This window comes from Lolium perenne, chromosome 1, assembly GCF_019359855.2.
Source record: "Lolium perenne isolate Kyuss_39 chromosome 1, Kyuss_2.0, whole genome shotgun sequence".
Lineage (NCBI taxonomy): Eukaryota > Viridiplantae > Streptophyta > Magnoliopsida > Poales > Poaceae > Lolium > Lolium perenne.
This window is the reverse complement of record NC_067244.2, coordinates 190,320,935-190,342,930: the sequence shown is the minus strand read 5'-3', so window position 1 is coordinate 190,342,930 and position 21,996 is coordinate 190,320,935. Positions and strand designations below refer to the sequence as shown.

The window sequence follows — 21,996 nt, the reverse complement described above, 5'->3', positions numbered from 1 at the left end:
CAATTACTACAATAACCCTGTTGTTGATCTAGGTTAAACAGTTGTTGGTTTGCATAGTAAAACCTAGGCATCACGCACCTCTACCAAACCCGCTACCATTAAAAGACAAGAATGGAAACCCACTGTGGGAGTTCGAGGTTGAGGCCAATGTCAGGGATCTCATGGAGTCATGCATGACCAAGGGGCTCAGTATTCAGTTTGAGAACGCTCATCCCTTTGAGGTGATGGGTGAATTAAATCTAAGGTTCCACAGTCATATTCGAGTTGAACGCTACAAGTTAACAAAATCAATTCTTAATTGCGAACTCGAGGAAGGAGGTTGCATGCTCGTGCGTGAGATCAATTTTATCTCCTTGATGAACCAGCTGGAAGATTGGTGCTTCCCCTCATCTTTGTAATACAAATCTGATGTCATCCTGGCTTCACTCCCACCTAATGCAACGGGTTTATAGCCTGTTATTTTATGTTGGCAGTGAATGAGCCGATGAGAAATCGCTTCGACATGCTGAAAGGGGTAGCATTTGGGGCGTCGTTAAAGATGGATATTGTTGTTCCCACCTACATTCCGAAATTTTTAAAAGAGCCATAAGTTTTATATAGGATTATTGAGTTAATTCTTTTTGCTCAACATTCATGAGTCCTTGGTATGTGATACTAATCAAGTGTGTTCTACTTGATGTGGATCCACCAAGAAGAAGAGGACCGGAGAGAAGTGAAGAGTTGGACTCATTGAACTTGATGCCCGGGAGAGGCACTCAAGGTAAACTATCAAGATGACCAACAAGAGCGGAATAAAGATTTTATTTTAGCTCGCCATCTCGTGATGGGTTATAGTTCCTAAGTTGGACATGTTGTCCATTTTTGTGTAAAGAATTCTTAAGTGTGATGGATTTGTACCTATGCTGAAGGCTTTTTCATAATATATCTTGACTTTTTAAATTATTATATTTAATTTGATTTTTCAAACAATTTTTTTTCTCTTGGTGCAGGCACCTCATGTTTCGCCGCCACACACACACGAGTCACCAAAAGGTTGGGCTCCATGCATGGTGGTGGCACCACACCCAAGTGGACCACACATCAATGATTTAGCAAAATTTGAAATAAAATTGCACAAACAAACTCTATTGAAGATAGAAATTCTGAAATTTTAAGTTGTGCAAAAATTGTTTTAGAGGATGATATGACTAAGTCCTAATGAATATGTGAACTATAAATTGATAAGTCATGCATATGCGATGTATGAAATTCAATAAAGTTATACATCATCAAATGAGATAATTTTCAAGACGATCTTGCTAAAGTTTCAACGGATATGAGATAACCTTTGAAAGAATCGAAATCTAGAATTTGTTTATTCAAATTTTACAAACTAATTAAATCGTTGTGATTAAAATTCAGAAATTGGGATTGTCTTCAATTTTATAAAAAAATGTCATGGTAATTATGAGAATATTCTTATGTTATGAAATTATTGAGGCTTTAGAAATAGACTATGTTTTACTAAAGTGCTGACAATTCATGAGATGCATTGTCATGACTATGATGATATAAATGTGTAGTTGTTGAATTACGTTTTGAGCCCCGCACTAAATATTCAAATATTCACTGGGTTTTTGAAACAAATCATATGAGATATAATATGAAACAAAATTATTTTTAATTGTTTCTATGTTTTGGTTAATTGTTCGCTTAAAATATTTCTTATAGCAACAAAAGATCGTAAGAAGTTGTAATTAATTTTGTGGTTTATCAAAGGAGCCTGAAAATCCTTCCATAATTGATAAGATAATATATCAGGCTATTTTTATAAGAAGTAATTCTCCAAGAACTAGGTGGGAGGACCTTTGGTGTACAGAAAGATTTATGAAATCTTTGAATGTAGGAAAAGCAAATGCTACAAGAAGAGGTTTGTGTTTTTGTAGACATTGCCGTGATTAGATATTTGCAGTGTGCTTTTCCCTCAGCAGACATGGCAAAGAAGCATTTGCCGTGTTCCGGGGTGTTCGGCACAAGGCAAAGGTGCCGGAACACGGCAGTGTGTGTTTTCCTGGTAGTGAACCAATGGATGCTCCTAATTTTCATTAAGACTCGGAACAAGGTTTTACAAGTTTATGCTACATATGGCCACGCCATCCACCACTCAGGCAACAAACAACCTACTCCTCCCGAAGATCTGCATCAATTTTACAATAGCATTTCTGTCGTTGCCGGAATTTCAGATAATATTATTCGACAAGAGTTTCATCAAAATTTGAAGAAACTTGATCCCTACGATATAGATCCTACCGTCAAAATTTGACGAAACGTAGATCCTAGCTATCCTAAACAACATCCTACGTACGTACACATATGTGTACGTATCTTTATCAATCAACCTCTACGATGAAGGGAGCGTTTACATTTGCTTCCCATCAATCGTAATCATATACCAGCTAGATTACCAGTACTATAGCGTCGCATCTGAGTAGCTAGTATTGCATACTAGCATCTCAGTGGTCGCATGGATCCAAGCCCCTGCTGTATTGTACAAATACATAATGTGCACATACGTACGTGTACATGCTCTTATAGGCATGTACATACGCCCGTACGTACATAGGCTACCTGTGATCGATGGATCGATCAGAAGCTGATGGGGTAGACGTGCTGCATGTTGGGGTAGAAGAGACCCCAGTTCTGCTCCACGCCGTTGTCCTTCTGGTTCTCGTTGAACATGGAGAAGACGTAGGTCTCGATGCCTCCCGGGTGCCGCGGTGTGCCGCGTCCGACGTGGTTGATGAGGTACTGGTTGTAGATCCTGGCGTTGGCCGGGTTCGCCGCCTCGCCGCCGGCCGACGGCCACCCGCTCTCCGATACCACGAGGCTCACGCCGTCGCCGCCGTGCTTGGCCATCGCCGTGTAGAAGGCGTCCACTGTGGTGTCGAACAGGTTCTGGTACCCGTAGGCGCCGTCTTGGACCACGGTGCCGGAGGCGGTGAAGAGAGCGTAGCTCATGTCCATGGCGCTGGGGTTGTAGGCCCAGGCCAGGTACGGGTAGATGTTGGCCATGAGCGGGCCGCCGGTGCGGGCGAGGAACTGCACCACGGGGCCCATGAAGGCGTCCGCCTCCCCGGTGAAGGCGCCGGCGGAAGGCGGGCTATACACGCCGAGGATGGCCTGCGACACCGACGTGGTCACCTTGATGTGCCCCAGCCCGGCTGAGGCCAGCGCGCCCTGCACGTTCTGCATTGCCGGGAGAAGGTTCTGGGTGGCGCCGCCGGCCACCTCGTTGCCCACGCAGACGTATCGGAAGGACACCTTGGGGTACGCCTGGATGTTGTTCCGCACCCAGGAGTCGGCGGCGGCGGGGCTGGCGGCGAGGGCCGACAGCACGTCGTTGGGCGCGCCGACGACCACGTTCACTCCCGTGCCTCCGACGGCCTGGAGCGCCGCCTGGTCCGGCGCGTACAGACGCATGGAGTTGATCCCATAGGATTCGAACATACCCACCACGGTGCTCGCCGCCGGCAGGTTGTTGGCGCTCATGCCGTAGCACACCCCGATGGACTCCACGCCTGCACGCGTGAACAGGTAACTTTGTGAGTAGATGAATAATTGAACATGAGAAAATTATTTAGAGCTGCATGCATGCAAAATTATTTACTGTACTCCGTACTCAAAGTTACTGTTTCATTGACATGGAATATTTCCCCTGTGACGACGACGGGGCGGAAAAGATGGGAAAGAAACCAACGGGTGTGCAAGAATGGCGGCAAGATGTCATTTTTAACCTGTTGACGAGGGATAATACTAACTCCCAGAAAAGGACCTTTAACTGAAACTTTGGATGCATTCACATATTTTATCTCCCTCACTAATGTTTAGTGGTTAATTTTTCAGTCATTTTATTAATGTTTTTACGATCACGAGTTGGTGTCAGATTCACGCCCCTTTGTCACTTGCTACGACGGCGTAGGTAGGAAAGGAACTGGTCGGATAAATATATCTATCTCTGGACTTTGGCTAGTTTCGGAATTGGGACAACCTTAAAGCTAGGAATGAACTTTTGACTAGCTTGGAGTACTGATTTTTTTTTACCTAGGTCTCTTTGACTTGCTAGGTTTACCAACGACAAACCATACTCAAATTACGGCGCGGCAGCTGTTCATAATTTATTGAAAAGAGTCACCTGAGAGTATGGAAGAAAAAACATCTCATAATTTATCGAAGAGTCACCTGAGAGAGTATCGAAGAGTCAAAGCTTATGGCGTAAACTTTGTACTTGCACCGTCGCAGACGTACGGCTACTTGGCCAGAACCATACGAATACGGGGGGAGACTAGGAGGTCATACGTACATGCTGGGACAAATTAAGTGTCTGGTCCAACGTCCGCAGCACGGCCGTTGGATAGTCCACATAGCATCGATGCCGATCGCCATGGCGTGCATGCATGCCCCCTTGTTCTGCTGGGGCTGCTCCTAGCTACGCTCCAATTAACGGTCTAGATCACGTGCTTTATAAGTAGGGTATAAGTAGGGTTGCAAGCGGCCTCCCACAGACGCCCGCAAAAACATTATATTTTGTTTAAATTACATATATTTATCTAAGAAAGTTACAACTAATCTAACCAGTTTTGTCGACGAAGCAGGGCGGATCGGGTGCCACTGTGCAACCCTACTTACAAGTAGCTAGCTAGCACACAACTTAATCACACCTCCACTACTAGACCAACAAAATGGAAATTTTCATCCTACTCAAATGCAACTACCATCTAGTACTGTACTATCATGCATAATTCTCTTCAACCCATTTCAGGTAGACCAAACTTCGAAAGAACAGCAGGAACAAAACCTTATGACTTTCTAAGAGTTGGCAAAACGAAGCCGCCTGACATGCATGCTCATCGGACAAGCCAAGACATCATCTATAAGCTTTGTAAGTTTGCTGGTTTGTCTGCGGTTGAGAAATGCGTCAATTTCCATAATACAATTTGTATCTTATGGTCAAAACTATCTACAAAATATCTTTTTCTGTGTGTTTAAGATATTATTTCGTTGTGGAAAACCCAATACTTACTGCGATATATTTTTTTTCCCCGGGAAAGAGTGTCAAGATTACATATGCGCTTTTAATGTGCATGTGGTGCAAATTTGTTTGATCGGACGATATCCCTTAAGTAAATGATAATTGAAACAGATAATTTAAAGAAAACCATTTTTTTGCAAAATTTACCGTGATTAGTTAAAAAAAGGTTGTTCACTGTCCCATGCACTGATGGATGCACCAAGATAGAGAACGAGACTGCCGGGCGCCGTCTAGGCTTTACCATGCGGCTGAGAGCGCGCGGGCAGAATAAAACGCAGAAAGAAAGCGACGTGCACCTAAAGGAGAGCACTGTGCACCTCAAAAAAATGAAGAAGGTATATTCTGTTGGCAAGAGAAAAATATGTGATGACCATGCGTACACCATGGCGAGCTACCTAGCTAGCGAATGCATCTCTTCATGAAATCTGAGTTAAGCACAGGTGTTATCTTCCACGAAACCCACTGCATGATTTGCATGCAGAGAGAGAGGGAAAAAACGCATGTCACCATGGTGAGCTACCTAGCTAGCTAGCTAATGCAACTCTTGATGAAATTTGCATGAAAAAACTGAGGGGGGGGAGAAGGAGGAGGAGGGGACTCACTTTGTGGGATGGAGGCGAAGGCTCCGAGGAGCAATGCGAGAGCAAACATGGAGGCAACGCCTTGGCTCACCATTGGGAGACTCTCTCTGTCTATGTGGTTCGAGGGTGTGTGTATGATGCCAAGACCAAGACACCTTTCTTCCTCTCTCTCAAGGTAAAGCTCTCCTTTGCTCTTTTTCTGCTGAAGCCACACCCGTGGCCTGCCCCTTATATAGGATGCGAGGAGACAGAGTTTGGCCAATCTGCTCGCAGGCGCAGGCCCAACGTCTCCACATTAATTTAGCCTCTTGCTATTGACTACCTAGGCCGTTTGCATGCGTCACCAGTCTCGCAATGTCTGGTGGGCAGAGGTTATCCGGTACACTATGTTTGTTGCAGGTAGGGGGATAATTCATAGAAGTACTAGCTAGCACCAAACAACTTTTGAAAAAAATAAAAGTTTGAATTTTGGACTCCAGCCATGATGTACCATGACAGTGAAGTTTTTAGGTCAATTGTGATCGCGCCGTGTGTCGGATATGTTCACATCTTACTCAACGACATTCGGCGTCGTGGTTTTTCATGGAAGGATTGTGTCCTCGGAACCCGACACGACTTACGTAATAAGAATTGATAGTAGATATTTGTTGACCTTGGAGTTTTTTCTTCTCTTGAAGGCGACATGGCTTTCGTAAGAAGGAATCGACACTACCAATAGTTGGCGTAGATTTATATTTTGTATATATCTTGAAACCGACATGAATTGCTAAGAAGAATTGACGCAATGGTCGTGTTGGTTTCTGGTTTATATTTATCTTGAAGTGGCATGTACAAAGAAATATTTTTGTCGATATGTACAATCGCCCGCTCTAAAATGATTTGTGGTTCAACAAAAACCACCCTAATTTGTCAGTATACATTACGGTCTCCTACGTACTGCGATCTATGATTACTCTTATTTTTATGTACTGCTTATTTTATGAACATATTATGGGAAATCGATAATTAGGTTTATCATAAGAAATTTTGTGTTTTTGGTGTACCTAATTATTTGGTCACACATGATCCAACGAATTACTTGAACAACTTTGATTAAGCATGGACGTATGCTTATCCTGTAAGAAGACCAGATCCACTTAGCTAGCCTTTAGACCTCATTGTCTCGGAGGAGATTCATTTTGACTCCATGATCAGCCTTCAAATTTGAAAAGAGAAAAAAATAAAATTTAGGAATTACCATGGAAACACAAAGGTACGGCCTACAAAGACTAAAGAGCACCATACATGTGAGCTTTTTGTGTAAGCATGCATGGTTCTTCCTTAACAATCTCGAGATCAGTTGGAATATATGGATCCAGATCCGGCAGTTAATATGCATAATATATATGTTGTTGCTATCATCGTGAGTCAGGTTAAGCACCTGCTTTCCAGTAGTATATAAGTAGTACTAACGAAGAGATAATATTAGGTGCACCAAATGTGTAGATTAAAGTTAATATGGATATAAAATAAGGTACGGTTAGACTTGTTGTGGCATTTCGGTGGAGAAATTATTCGAAGAATATGTATTTAAGAACCGCTCATGTCTAAGACGGATTAGTTAGCATGTAGCAAGGAGGTACTGGTGTGAGTTAACATGAATGATGAGAAATTTCTTATTGGTGGCTTGGCAGCTGATCTTTCAGACATATTTTTCGATAAAGGGAATATATTAATATCAAAAAGATACCAATTACACCCAGTCTCTACAACAACGCACCACCCTAATGGCACTACGGATGCACACAGCCAAAAAAAAGAAAAGAAAACTAAGAAACAAAAGTCCCGCTACAGTATCTCGGGCCTAGCAACAGCAATACATCCACCGCCAAGACAACACCTGAATTACAGACTCTCCAAAAAACGACGCCTCCAAGAAGGGAACAGTGCTCAAACACCATCGTCGCCCATCAAAGATCTTAGGTTTTCACCCTGAAGATAGTCCCCGCTCTCAAAACAATGCCTCCACCAAAGCCATTGCCAGGCACAACCAGTTAAGGCCAGACCTTGGGTTTTCACCCTGAAAGGTAGGACTCTGCACTTCACCTGTGTTGTCGCCCCCACTTTCATACCGCTGCTGTGAAGCCCGGAACACCAAGCCAGTCTCTCAACAACGCGGAGACTTGACCCTCCCTTAGCTAGTCCTCCTCTCCGGCCTTCATGAAATTCTCTTCTTCTGACTTTCATCATGGATCCATAGTCACTTGATGTCAACACAGAAAAAGAGCTTCGTGCCGCTCCCTCCAGAACCAAACGGTCGGAATAAAAGCATGGGTGCGCACGACCGAATACCTTCGATCCAGCAAACTCCAGGCAAAGCACTGTTACATTCGCCGGCGGAGCCTTCCGGAACTCAACCCTCCGGCCAGATCACGAGTCCAAGCCTCCGGTAGGTCCTCCTCTTCACGCAAGAGAGGCCCTAGGACCGCCGCCTTTATACAGGTCGGACCCCCACGTCGGCGACCATCCCGGGCTGGCCAATCCAGCCCTCCACCGGCGACACCATCGCCGGCTTCCATGCTCCTCCATCTCGCCGCCGGATCGCGGTGATAGATCAAAAGATCCACCACCACCAACCGCAGGCCGACCCTCTCCGACGCAGAAGAGAGCCACCTCCTCCGTCGAACCCAAGGCTGCTGCCCCGGGCGCCCTCGTGACGCGGAAGAAGCCCGAGATCACCTCCACGACCGACTAGAGGCGGGGAGGAGGGCATGGCGCAGACCGAGGGCCTGGCCGCCGCCCACCACCAGCCCCTGTCGGTGTGCTGCGGATGGAAGCCTACGAGAGGGGAGGGGGACCGCAGCGCAAGAGCCGCCGCCGCCCCATCACCATCCGCGCCGGTCGCCGCCGCGAGCGTCGAGGAAGGGAGATCCCGTCCGCCGTCTCCCACGCCGGCGAGGAAAGGCCCCCGCCGCCGCCACGCCCCGTGGGTCTTTGCCCCGGCGGCGCTACCGGCGGCGGCGGCGGCGGTTAGGGTTGGGAGAGGAGAGGGTTGGGGAGGGGTCGGGAGAGGGAGGGGTCGGGAGAGGGAGCCATCTTTCGGACATATATAAGCTGCCCACTTTCGATGGATATATTGAACCGGTCAATTCATCGATGAGAAAAGGTTTATTTTCTGATATAGTCGAGTATATCAGACTTGACTAAGTAAACTCTTCCGGTGCAAAATCCATGTCCATTGATTTTTCTTGAAATCGCACAGCCCACCACGAACTTAAGGTAGAAGAAAACACCTGAGGACAAAACACAAACATGACTATAACCAAGCAACATATATGCCATGTAATGTGCTTATATCTTAAATGATTGGTGCCCACCAACAATTTAGCGTTGATGGAGTTGGCTTAGGCTTTTGCTTAACCTTGCCTATGTGGACACAGATGCAGGTCACTAGTACCGGCCCCAGCCCTTGTCCTACTTGGGGCTCCATATAGATGGATATGAGCCAGCCTGCTCGCCTGCTGCCTAGTCGGATCGGACGGCGAGGACCACATAGAAAAGTGCACTTTATCTATATTTCTGAGCTTATGTGGACACTGGGGAACAACATGTCCTGTCAGCGTTCTGGCTACATGCGCGTGGCATCCTGGATACATGTGTGTTTCATCGTGCACGGCCGGCTGCCTAGCTACATGACTTGGCCCCGATCATGATCATATCAGCGGGGACTGCTTATGTATTGGCTTCATCAATATGATCGAGATCAAGTCTCTGTCGCCGCGGTAGGGCAGGGAGGCGTATTGTATCAATTTTGTATTCGTTATGGGTTTCGTAGTAGTATTTTTTCCCCTTTTTCTTTGGATCAGCATCGATCCAGTCATCCAAGCTCTTGCTGACTGCTGATTGAATTGAATATTGGGATACCTGTTTCAACTATGCACATCTTATTTGCCAGAACGATAACTAACTCCAATGTGTGGAAACTGGAAAGTGTGTTGTGGAAACTGGAAAGTGCGTAGAACTAGGAGGACCAGGATGTGTCCGTCAGATTTTCCCTTCCATCTGTAAATACAATAGTTTTTACATGCCAGTACAAAAGAGTAAGAGTTATACACTCACTACTTATACACTTATTTTCTCTTAATTATACTTACCACGCAGTAATTATTATATATGTTTATGTAATTTGTTTTCATGTGACACATATTAGTTTTTACTTAATTTTTTATTAATGCTTTGCTCTCTAGATGTGCCCCTATCAGACAAGACGTTGTCTAGTGCCACCCTAGCCAAAGAGGACTTTGCCGAATGTATTTCTTTTACACTCGGCAAAGGTGTCTACTTTTCCAAGTGATTTATCTGGCGCTTGTTAAAATAACCGCACTCGGCAAAAAAAATATTAACTAGCGGTGGGAAGACAAGGGTAGCGGGTTTGCCGAGTTTTCTAAGCGATACACTCGGCTAAGTTTGTCAACGTAAGAGAACAAACTGCCGCCACATGGCGTAGCTCTGTCGCGTACCATTTTTATTTTATTTGTTTACTTCTCAAATTTAACCTAAGCTTATACATACAACAAATGACTCAATGCCCAAAAGTTTGAATTACTATCAAGTTCTCCCTATTTTGTTTTCTCTATTAAATGAATTTAAAATGGCAACAAAATATTTTTCATAAAATAGTGATTTTAATTCACATTCACTATTATGAATATTAAACAACAAAGGTGTAGGCACAAGTTCAACTCCGAATAATCATTACAAAACTTGATTTGGCTGATTCAAAGTTGAGGGTTTGCCTTAAATTTTAATAAACTTCGTGGGAATAATTTTTCAAAATAATTTACTTAACATATTTATCTCAACCTTATATACCCAAAATATAGCTTCATGCACAAGAGTTCAATTGTATTTACAAGTTTTAGGTACTGTCTCATCTGTTTTCGATTAAACAACTCTAGAAAATGCTAAACTGTTAGTTTTACAGAAAAAATCATTTATTTTAATTTACATTTCTTAGTATAAGTATTAATATAATGTATATTTAAAATATTAGCTCAAAAAGGTTAAGTTATTACAAAACTTGGTTTGGATGCTTCGAAGTAGCAAATTTTCCTACGAAACAACTCCGGAAAATGGTAATAAATATTGTTAACATAAAAGGTCCTGATTTAATTTACATTGCTTGTTGTGAATGTTAAAAGAATGCATATGTACGAAATCAACTCAAACAATATAAAATTATTACAAAGTTTGGGTTGGGTTATTCAAATTTGAAGGTTTTCATTGAATTTTTAAAACTTCATGGGAATATTTTTAAAAAGGTGTATTAGCTTTATTTATCCGAAGCTTATGTACCTAAATTTAGGATCCATGAACAAGATTTTGGATCTTCTAAAAGTTTTAGGCACCTTTTCACCTTTTCCTTTTAAACAACTCTAGAAAATAGTAAATAAGTATTTATACATAAAGGGTGTATAAAGGAAGTCCTAGTTAACATGTCAACTCAAAAAGAGGTCAGATTATAACAGAACTAAGTTTGGGTGCCTTGAAGTAGGAGGCTTACACTCGAAGTTACAAAACTTCTCAAGGATAGTCCATTTTCTGAAGCATGTACCAATTTAATTTTTTTTATTGACTATATATCCTAAGCTTATGACCCAAAGTATGACTCCCCTGTAATAGTTTTAACTTATGATAGTTTTAGCTATTATATTATTTTCCCTATTAAACATATCTACAAAATGGTAACAAATATTTTTACATAAAAGTTACTAAGTTTACTTTATATTACTCGTTATAAATGTTAAAGGTAGGCATGAGCGCAATATCAACTCAAGAAGATGCCAAATTATGACAAAGCTTTGTTTGGCTGATTCAAAGTTGAAGTGTTGCATTGAATTTAAAAAAACTTTCTTGGAATAATTAAAATTTCTATATTGACCTGTCATATATATCCCAAGCTTATATACCCAAAATATATCTCCATGCAATTTTTTGACAAATTTTAGTTATTATGTTTTCACATTAAACAACTCTCCAAATGGTAAATTTACATAAAATTGTAACTTTAATTCACATTATTCATCATGAATGTTAACTGAAGGCCTTACTAAAATATCAAGTAAAAGCGGGTGGTTTACATCATAACTTATACCAAACAGAAAATGCAAAAAGTAGATTATTTAATGTGTTTTCTCTTGCCAACAAATTAATAAGATAGTTATTACATCATCCACATCTCGTGTACATGAGACATCAAGCTCAACAAAACTATAACTTGCTACAAGTTTGCAGATGATCAAGTTCAATGGAGTGTGAACAATATATAATATCACGGTAGAAGGATCATCATCATAATGTGGATGATATCTTCACATGCTGCATCTTTCCATAGTGTCACTGTTGCAAGGGAAACATGACAACATCATGCAAAATATAATTAAGTCTCTTCCTAGAAGATGTAGACAAAAAGAAGAGAAGTAGTTAATGCATAGCAACATATACATGTCTTGTCATAGGTAACATTCAGCATGATAGAATTGAATAACAAAGAACATGATGTCTACAAACTAGAAAATTATTCAGAATAGGAACTAGATAGAAAATAAAAGAAAACATACTTACGAAATAGATCACTAGTGGTGTAATCCCTGAAAGAAATAAATGAAATTAGATCATTGTGAACGCATGTATTGAAAATACAAAAACTGTGCAAACAGTAAATCTTCAAGAGACAAATATATGAATCAAAAAATATTGTATGATATCATATTTTTGGTGCATAGATGCATATATAGCCATACAGAAAGAACATTAGTTTTTCTAAACAACAACAATTTGTACCGGTGCTATGAAATATTCCACGATGACTAATGTGTATGTTTTTATTTTAAAAGGCAATAACTGACAAGAGTAAAGTTAATTGATTAGGGTAAGATGCATAGCAACAGATACACTTGTCTTGTAAAAGATAATATTCAACATGATAGAACTGAATACAAAAGAACATGCTTCCTATGAACTAGAAAATTCTTCGGAATAGAAACTAGAGAGATGATAAAAGAGAACGGAGAGAGGATTTGGTGACTAGGTGTATACGTGAGCATCCTCTAGATGCCACACGATCTGCGTTGAGATCCGGTTCTCGTCAATTGGATCTGTTGCCTTGACGTTGTCTAATCCATGGCTAAGCGTACTTGGTGTGGGTCCTACGTGATTTGAAAGTGCATCCGGCCCACTATTTGAATTCAAATAGGTGGGTCCCACGTGATTTGGAAGTGTTGTTAGTGTTGATGTGGTTTGCTAACCCAACAATGATGGTAACATTGGATTGCTAGATGTGACACATGTCAACAAATGGATGCGTGCTCACGGATACATCCGGTCACCAAGCTTTTTCTGAAAGAGAACGTACCTATAAAATAAATGTATGAAATTAGATCATTGTGCATATTGGCAACACAAAAAGATGTGTGCAAATATAAGCTTCAAATAAAAAATCTATGAAACAAAAATATCTTATGACATCATAGAAAGCAATAATGTAAGAGCATTAGTTTTTCTTCTAATCAACACTAGTGTGTACTAGTTATTACATCAGGACTGATGTCTATGCTCCCTTTCAAAAAAAAGGAAATCATTGACAACTATATAATAGTTTGTGGCCAACTCAATTATAATGCCTAATTAGTACTATTCCAACAATGTGGTAAAGCTGATGATGCTTACAGTGATATCGTCGCCTAGACTAGGATGCCCATGGTTGAACCATTTGATGGAGTCACTTCTACTCAGTTTAATGGACTGGGAGGGGCGGCTCATTTGGTCAATGCATACTATGGCCAGAAGGATGCAATGGTGAAAGTCCTTGTGCCAGACATGGTTTAGCCGACGTAGATACTGCCGCCATGTCCACTATAGCTTGGAAACGAGGATCACAATTACCATCATTCATGTATTTCCACCTTAACTTGAAAAGCCAACGGCCTTCAGGGAAACTTTCCACCTAGGGAGTCGCATGACCGATGACTCTCGGACCGGCACGAGTCTCCTTCCTGCCAAAAGCTAGGCAGAGAGGATCTTCCAAGCTCTCTATCAATGTCATTGTGGTAGTTCCAAGGCCTTTTTGGCCCACTATCATCGGCAAGTAGAAGGGGTACAATGGTCGGAGAGCGCGGAAGAGAGGGCATGAAGCATATGGGTATCAAAACTCATGACCCACTCGGCATTGCAAAATAAAGAGTCAAGGTTGCTCATCGTCGGGCTATCTCTCTCATTGGACCAGGTGAAACGTCTATTTTGGAAGTGAGTCTCTTTTTTGCGAAACACAGTATAAACGTAGACGCTCACATATACGCACATACACTCACCCCTATGAAAGCACGCACACCCTATCCTTATGAGCACCTCCGAGAGATTGCGTCGAAGAAATTTCATCGGACGGGTCTTGAGATTGACGAAGTCATCACATGCGCCTCGTTGTCGACAGGAACGTCGCCTCCCATTGAAGAATATCCCGCCTTTAATGAGACACCAAAGTGTCAAACCGGGTTTGAATTCTGGTGGACTGAGGGTGCCATTGTCCTCCTAACCACCCAACCACGGGTTGGTTCTCATTTTGGAAACGTCTATTTTGGAAGTGAAGAAGTCAAGCTTGCTCATCGTCGGGCTATCTCTCTCATTGGACAAGGTGAAGGTGAAACGCCTATTTTGAAAGTGAATCTCTTTCCCACAACTTTGCAAGGTGTTGCGAAATCTATTTATGGGGCTCCGGTTGAAATTTCTCTCGTGCTTGTGCCGAGCTCTATAGATTTGGTTGCTGACGAACTCTTCTTCTCTCATATTTCAATTATGCGAGTCAAACACGATTTGCTTGTGCAACGGACGACCTTGATTGCTCCGCCTAAAGAAAAATGGATTAGAAGTTCTGAACTTTGTTCCAATACCATCTTCTAATCTTCGAGTAAGGTGTATAGACAAGAGGAGGATAGCAAACTGCATGGATCAGCTTTGGCCCAATTCTCAAGTGGCTCAAGAAAAGAAGTCTAGTGGAAATTGTTTATCGCCGGCATATACAACATTCCAGACGTTATACATACTCAAACTCAAGTGAAAGGCCTTTTAATATTTTCCTTCTTGCTTATGTGGCCGGCGGCGCGCACCTTGTCCCGTCATGAGTGGAAGAAAGATAGATGGCTACATGATGGTGATTAGCACGGATCTTCGTTGCCTTGCTGGAGTTCTCTACCTGGTCCTCTCCGTCCGGCGGCTCCTTGACGGACTGTTATCGCTCTTCTTGGAACGTGATCCTACGTAGGTAGTCCGCCTTTTCGTCCATGTCCTTTTGCTCTCTTGAATTTCATGGCATCTTCTCTAAATCCCTGTTGGTGTGCCCTCGGAGCAAACAACAGCAGGTTGAGGCTTAGGCAGTTAGCCTAGACAGGGATTCGAGTATCATCGTCTTCTTGAACAGAACAAAATTGTGCAGGTCCACACCGGGCGGCCGTTACTAACTGTACATAGGACCAGATCTCTCCATCTCACACTGCTCGACGTATGAATTAAATGAGGTACATGTATAAAGCTTGGATGGATAATTTTCTTTCCTAGTCACCAGAAAAAATAAAAGGCTCTCAAAAGCTGAGAACCTTTTATTTTGTTGGAAAGGGGAGAGCTAGGGGTACAATGCAAATACACTTCTAAAAGCAAGCCACTAGGGTATCATCGTCGTCTTGAGAAAAACAAAGATTGTGCATGTCCACACCGGCGGCTCGATGTATGACTTAAATGCAGTACATGGAGTATAAAGCTTGAATGGATAATTTTCTCTCCTAGTCACCAGAAAAAAATAGAAGGCTCACATCTTTTAGGAAATTAAAAAGCTGCGCCGGCGCAATGCATATATGCACTATACACACATGGAAAAGCTAGCCGAATGGATTACATGTTTCTTACAGAATAAATTTATAGCCACTTGAACTGAAAGTGAGGTTGTGATCACTTGAAGAAGGGGATGAAAGTGAACCGGAAAGAGGAGATATAACGGAATGGTTAACTAGGACCCACAACTGTTACCTGATAAGCGCAGAAGTAATTGGCTAAGGTCGACTGGTCGGATCGACCAACGGATATTTTATCGGCAAAGCAGATTGATAAACCCAGCAGCAAGCTTGCCCATCAGGATATCACACGCTAGAATTCGGGTTGAAGTAGACCAGGCCGGCAAGCTGCGTCTAATCAACCGTTTACTTTTCTCGGAAGAATCTTTTGTTCCCTATCACCTTCATGGATGAATGAGAGTTCCAGGAATTCTGATTTCTTCTTCCCTTTCCTTACTCCAATGGATCTCCTTTCACGGATAAGCCACAAGAACAACTCGAAGCCCCTCGTCTGCTCGATCAGGATAAGTTGTGATAAGATTTCCGTGTTAGTTTTACCACACACTATTTATACATATCCCACACACTAAATGCAGCAATGCAGGCGTGTGATCGCTACTATATCTACACGTATGTATACCTATGTGTACGCTAGCCCCTAAAGTTGCCCACTTCGAGATATGGATATACGTACATCGAGAAATGTGAATGTTACTTGTTTCCACATGTATATCCGTATTGTCTACACTTACGTGGGATCTGCACATTGGTTTCTACGTGTATATCCATGCGTACGCATGTACGTACCGTATACATTGCATGCATCTGTGTTACTGTGTAGTTTGCGAGCAAGCATCGTGGACTCGTACGTGGCGCGCGTCTTGTGTGTATCTTTGACTTGCCTTCAATCTTCATACATGTCGTACACTCGTATATATATGCACAACATACAGCATGCCATCGTTACTACAGTACATATGTAGCCGTATTAACTCAGTATACCGCTCGAATTCACTACTTTTTTTCTACTACTAAATTTTTATTTATTGATTGCTGGATGGATGTCGACGTGGCTCAGCAGCCACAAATAAGAAACTTGGACCACGTTTGGAGTTGAATCGAACGGATAAGATCTCCGTGTCATCTTTGTCTGACGGAAGTGTATGTGTGCAAAATGGACATGTACTCCGGCGCGGTCGACCGAAAGTCTGCGAGGGACGTTTTTGTTCGGCTAGCTGCGTGGATTTATGTAGAGCATATACTCTAGCTATATATATCATTTCCTTCTTGTCAGATTGCCCTAGCTAGGTGTCATGCCACGCGTTGCCTCTCCTGAGGAATGGCCCTGCAGGCTAGCCAAATGCGAAAAGAATACAGAGGTAATCATCGGGAGCAGCTCGATCGTGCGCCTTGTTTTTCAAACATGTAAACATCGATATCTCACCTCATGAAATTGCTTACAGGACTCCAACCTCTATTGATTAAGCTAGCGGCCTGTAGCAGTACTCGGCTCGTGTGGATAGTCAAAATTGGTGCCGTGGCACAAGTCATTACGTGTGGAAACTTGTAGAAAGGCCAATTCTAAAAAATGTTGTTTTCCAAGTTGCAATCGGGCTTACGTATAAACACATTAACTCCATATATGTCAAAATGTTATAATGTGAGAGGTTTGTTTTTCAGGGCCCACCTTCGTCTTTGCTTGGGTGACTTGGGTGGTGACTTCATCTATAGTGCCTCATATTAGCGACTGGAAGCTCACGGCAGGGAGGTGTGATGGTAGGGGACTAGGGGTAATCTTCAGTACGTGTTGGGTTCATTGGGGGCGTGTCTCTTCCAAGGCTCTATTGTTGTGACTTAACTTGGCCATTGGCAATTTGGGCCAACGTTTGAGCATATACTTCGTTGTGCCTCCCAGGGAGTGTTAGATGCCGTGAAATGAATCTTTGTGGTGTGGGCAACCAGCAACACTATGTGGCTTGGGTGTTGACCGTTCGTCAAGGTCACGAGGGCTCGTGGGCTAGAAAGTAGTACATGGTGGCAGCGGAGAGTCAAACTTGTTGACGGCATTCGCCACTCTCAGATCAGGAGGCCAAGAGTTCTTGCCAGGGTGGTAGACTGATCCGGTGGTTGCGATGACCATGGTGCCAACTTGAGAGTTTTTGTGATCGAGGTGTGGTCTAGAAATCTAGTATATTTCTCATCATGTGTGTCTCGTGTTATGAAAATTTTGTTGTTTCTCCATTCGTGCACGGTCTCATCTTGCATTCTAGTTCTGCATTGTACTATGGGTTCCATTGTACGTGTCTATTCTTCGAGCTCTCAGTGGTGGTTTTATGCATGTATGTGTGTGCATGTGCTCGAGCCTATCTCTAAGTCTCTCGCGTGCTAAATTTTCTTCTCATTACACGTGCATGAACGGGTGTGTTCAATTGTACCAGTAAATTACACCAGCTCTTTTCATCGAACTTTGATTGTGTTGGCTAATACATAAAGTTTGACAAATATGTATGGGTGCCGGGACAGCATGTGATTGTGTTCTTTTTAATTAAATTAATAGAAGGAGAAATGTACTACGGAGTATCTAGAGTTGCCTTTGTAACTCACTAGTAAAAATGCCCGTGCGTTGCACCGGGAGAAATAAATCCTAAAATGCTACAAACCATCTTTGAACTTCTCCAACATATTCAGTCCTAAAAATATTAGATTGCGAGTCCTGGCTACACCCACTTGAAATACCGCATAATTCTAATGATGGTGGATTCCACCTTAAAATTTTATTAAGACATGGATTCAAAAAAATAGAGTTATTACACACAAGAATAATTAACCATAAATAATTTCATTAATAAAAATCGGGTTTATTATGCGCATTGATGAGTAGACAAAAATAAAGTCGTACATCCATGTGTACATGTACATAATAATCAGACCCTGGTGATGGGTTTCGACGCATATGCCGGTCAAGCTGCCATGGTGTTGGTGTTGCTGCCGGCAAAGTTGCACTTGTGTTGCCGATGGTGAGCTAACGCGTGGCGATGCCCCAAATTCAGACTTTAATATAAACAAGCAGCTAAATAAAATAGGGTACTGATAATTTACTTGTAATTTCCTATATTGGGAATTCCATCCACAAACAAATATAAATTATTCAATAAAAATAATAAAATCCCTAATAAAAATAAATAATATATAGAGAGTAATCTGAAGATGTAACTTTGCTTCATTCTGGGAGTGCCCTTGATTAGGAATCTCACTCCAACAGCAGGTTCACATGCATGATGTATCGCCTCCTTTGATAGTGTGCACATCTGCTTGTTTGTTAACCGGACAAAGATTGGAGAATCCATCCATGCATAAACTTTGTTAAGCATACGCAAATAAGCACATACCAATACTGTATCAGCATCCCGTATTAAGCATACGCAAATAAGCACATACCCATACTGTATCAGCATCCCGTATAATCGGTAAAAGCTAGAATAATTGAGATTCTTTGCCATGTATACTCCATCACACGGAGACCGAGACACGCGTAGTGGTCGGCGAAGACATTGGCTTGCTTCCGCGCAGTGCGTGACAACCTTTGCTTTGTCTGTCTCTACTCCACATACTTGTCCATGCCGCAGTCCCCGATGGTGCAGTCGCTGGCCCAAGACTACTACAGCACAAAGCTCAGATTGCCTGCGACGTTGTGGCTAGGATGGAGACCACAGCCCGTGCATCGCAGCGTTGGCGACATCGGCGCATAGATGGTTCAGATCAGGACGCCATTGCGGCGACAGCGTGGAAGTCTGGCTTCGCTCTGTTTGCTCGCCGGAGCCGTGCTCGCAGGCCGCCGAGCTGCTACTTGCCTTGCGCGGACAGGGATCTCTGGTCGTGGTTGTAGCTGCTGCTTGCCTCGCGCGGACAGGGATTTTAGATCGTGGTTGTGCTCTCCTATATATGGAACCAGGGGTGGGAACTTGAGGTCGTGATCGACATGGAGTCCTTTTCGTCTTTCGTATACGATGCAAACACAGGATGCAAGGTGGAGGTGAAACATGCGACGTAAGAAGCACCCTGCCGACGGACGAAAGCGTACAAAAGTCGGACCAAAGCGTATTTTGACGGACGAAACCACGGAAACGTTAGCTCCTTTATTATTAGGTATAGATGTGTGGGGTTTTCGTCCGCCATTTTGCAGTGTACATCATGCGGCCAAGGAGGCGTTTGTGCCATGGTACGTGTCATTTTTTACACGTTGGAGCAATATGGCTTATCTTTTTTTTTAATGCCGTGGCGGCAATTCAGGCCAAGGAGGTCTACGATGGCGTGCTCGCAGCCTCTCGCGCTCAGTTGGAGCGCGAGAGGGCGACCAGCGCCCCCCTGACTGACCCTGTGCAGGTGGCACCTGGGTCTGGTCTGGAGCCTACCATTGGGTCTAACCCTTTGGATAGCTCTGACGCGGTAGCCCAGTTGGGGAGGCCGCGAGGGAGACCTCCTCGACCACCGTCCGGTCCCTCGACACGTGGTAGGGCTCGATCGGTTCCCAATAGGGGAACCCCCCAATCTGATGTGATCCAATGAGTAACCCCTTCTTCTCACTCATTTGGAACATCAGGGGGTTCGAGGCAGACGCAAACAACAGCTGAAGGAGTACATAAGGCGCGAGCACGTGGACATTGTGGGACTCCAAGAGACGATTAAGGAGTCCTTCCTCCTCCACGAGTTGGAGGGCCTTAGTAGAGACAAGTTTGCCTGGCACTGGCGTCCTGCCTCGGGCCATTCTGGCGGCATCCTCCTAGGCGTTAAGGAGGATACCTTCGAGGTTGAGGATATGGAGCATGGCGAGTACTTCGTGAGCATGGCCGTCACCCATAAACGATCTAACCTCAGCTGGGAGGTTATTATTGTTTATGGGCCGGCGGACCATTCGAGGTCTCAGTCCTTCCTTGAGGAGCTGCGGGGTAAGATCGATCGGTGCACCACCCCTGTGGTGGTGGCTGGCGATTTTAACTTGATACGCTCCCCGGAGGACAAGAGCTCGAGTCGCGTGGACATCCCTAGGATGAGGATGTTCAACGACTGCCTTGCGGATCTCGCCCTTAGAGAGATCACTAGAGTGGGTGCCCGGTTCACGTGGTGCAACAACCGCATTGACCCGGTCCAGAGTGTGCTGGACCGGGTCTTTGTGTCTGTTGAATGGGAAATGGAATTCCCATTATGCACCCTGAGGGCGGCCACCAGGATTGGGTCTGACCACTCCCCACTCCTCCTGTGCTCGGGGGGCTCTACCCCCCCGAGGCTAAACCGTTTCCACTTTGAAAATTTCTGGCTTAATCAGCCAGGGTTTGCGGAGGCGGTTGGCTACAAGTGGGAGCGGGCGGCTGAGTCCCCACCACGGGTCTTCAACGCAGTTGATGTTTGGCATCACTGCACGAAGACTGCCCGCCAGTTTATGCGTGGCTGGGGGGCGAACCTCGGGGCGGAGGTTCGCCTCAAGAAGGACATACTTCTCCGCCAGATCCAGGAGTTAGATCGCGCCGCGGACGAGGAGGGCTTAGCCGCTGAGGAGTGGCTTCAGCGCTTCGCCCTGGAACACTCGCTCATGGAGATCTACCGGGGGGAGGAGGTTTTCTGGCGACAACGGAGTCGCCAGAATTGGCTCCTCCAGGGGGATGCGAACACTGCTTACTTCCATGCGATCGCCAATGGCCGTCGCCGGAAGTGTTCCATCCCCTGTCTTTGGGATGGTGACCTCCTGTTGGAGGAGGCCGGGGAGATCACCACCCATATTTATTCCTTCTATAAAGGCCTCTTCGCGGCAGGCCCCAGGACCGGGGTTGCCCTCGCGGCGGATCTATGGCCAGCTAGGGCCTGGGTCTCAGACGAGGAGAATGCCGCCCTCACCCTTCCGTTCCTCCCAACGGAAGTCCGGGGCGCGCTTGAGGGCATGAAGCCTAGCTCGGCCCCTGGCCCTGATGGTCTCCCGGTTGTTTTCTTCCAGAAATTCTGGGCGAAACTCCAGGAGACTATCATGCCAATGTTTCAAGAGTTCTACGTGGGAACTCTCGACATGGGGCGGCTGAACTACGGTGTTATTACCTTGATCCCCAAGGTTGTGGGGGCCACGGATATACGCCAGTTTAGGCCTATTACGGTCATCAACGTAATCCAGCGGTTGTTCTCCAAGGTGTGTGCGGTAAGGTTGGCCCCGGTTATGGAGCGGATTACGCACCAATACCAGTTTGCCTTCCTTAAGGGCCGCCACATCCATGATGGGATTCTAGCTCTGCACGAGATTGTGCACGAGGTTAGGAGTCGACACCAGAGGGGTGTCTTCCTAAAACTAGATTTCCAGAAAGCGTACGATCGTTTGGATTGGTCCTTCCTCCGGCAGGTCCTCCAGAGGAGAGGCGTTGATGACCGTATGATTGGCTGGATTATGCAGACGGTGATGACTGGCAGCACGGCCATCAACATTAATGGGGAAGTGGGTCCCTATTTTAGG

The 21,996-nt window shown here is 44.3% G+C and overlaps 1 protein-coding gene across 1 annotated transcript; it reads right to left on the bottom strand.

Moving 5' to 3' along the window:
* Nucleotides 1-2,177: 2,177 nt before the first annotated feature.
* LOC127316554 (lichenase-2-like) lies at nt 2,178-5,863 on the bottom strand. The gene is made up of 2 exons (XM_051346984.2): nt 5,671-5,863; nt 2,178-3,557 (listed from the first exon to the last, which is right to left on the bottom strand). Exons 1-2 carry the CDS (start codon nt 5,741-5,743, stop codon nt 2,626-2,628), a joined length of 1,005 nt encoding a protein of 334 aa, XP_051202944.1. The 5' UTR covers nt 5,744-5,863; the 3' UTR covers nt 2,178-2,625.
* Between the last annotated feature and the right edge of the window lie 16,133 nt (nt 5,864-21,996).

Coding starts and splice junctions, on each gene's coding strand:
- LOC127316554 (XM_051346984.2), bottom strand. CDS start 5,743: ATGGTGAGCCAAGGCGTTGCCTCCATGTTTGCTCTCGCATTGCTCCTC. Junction 3,558..5,670: donor CTTCGCCTCCATCCCACAAA/GTGAGTCCCCTC, acceptor TCACGCGTGCAG/GCGTGGAGTCCATCGGGGTG.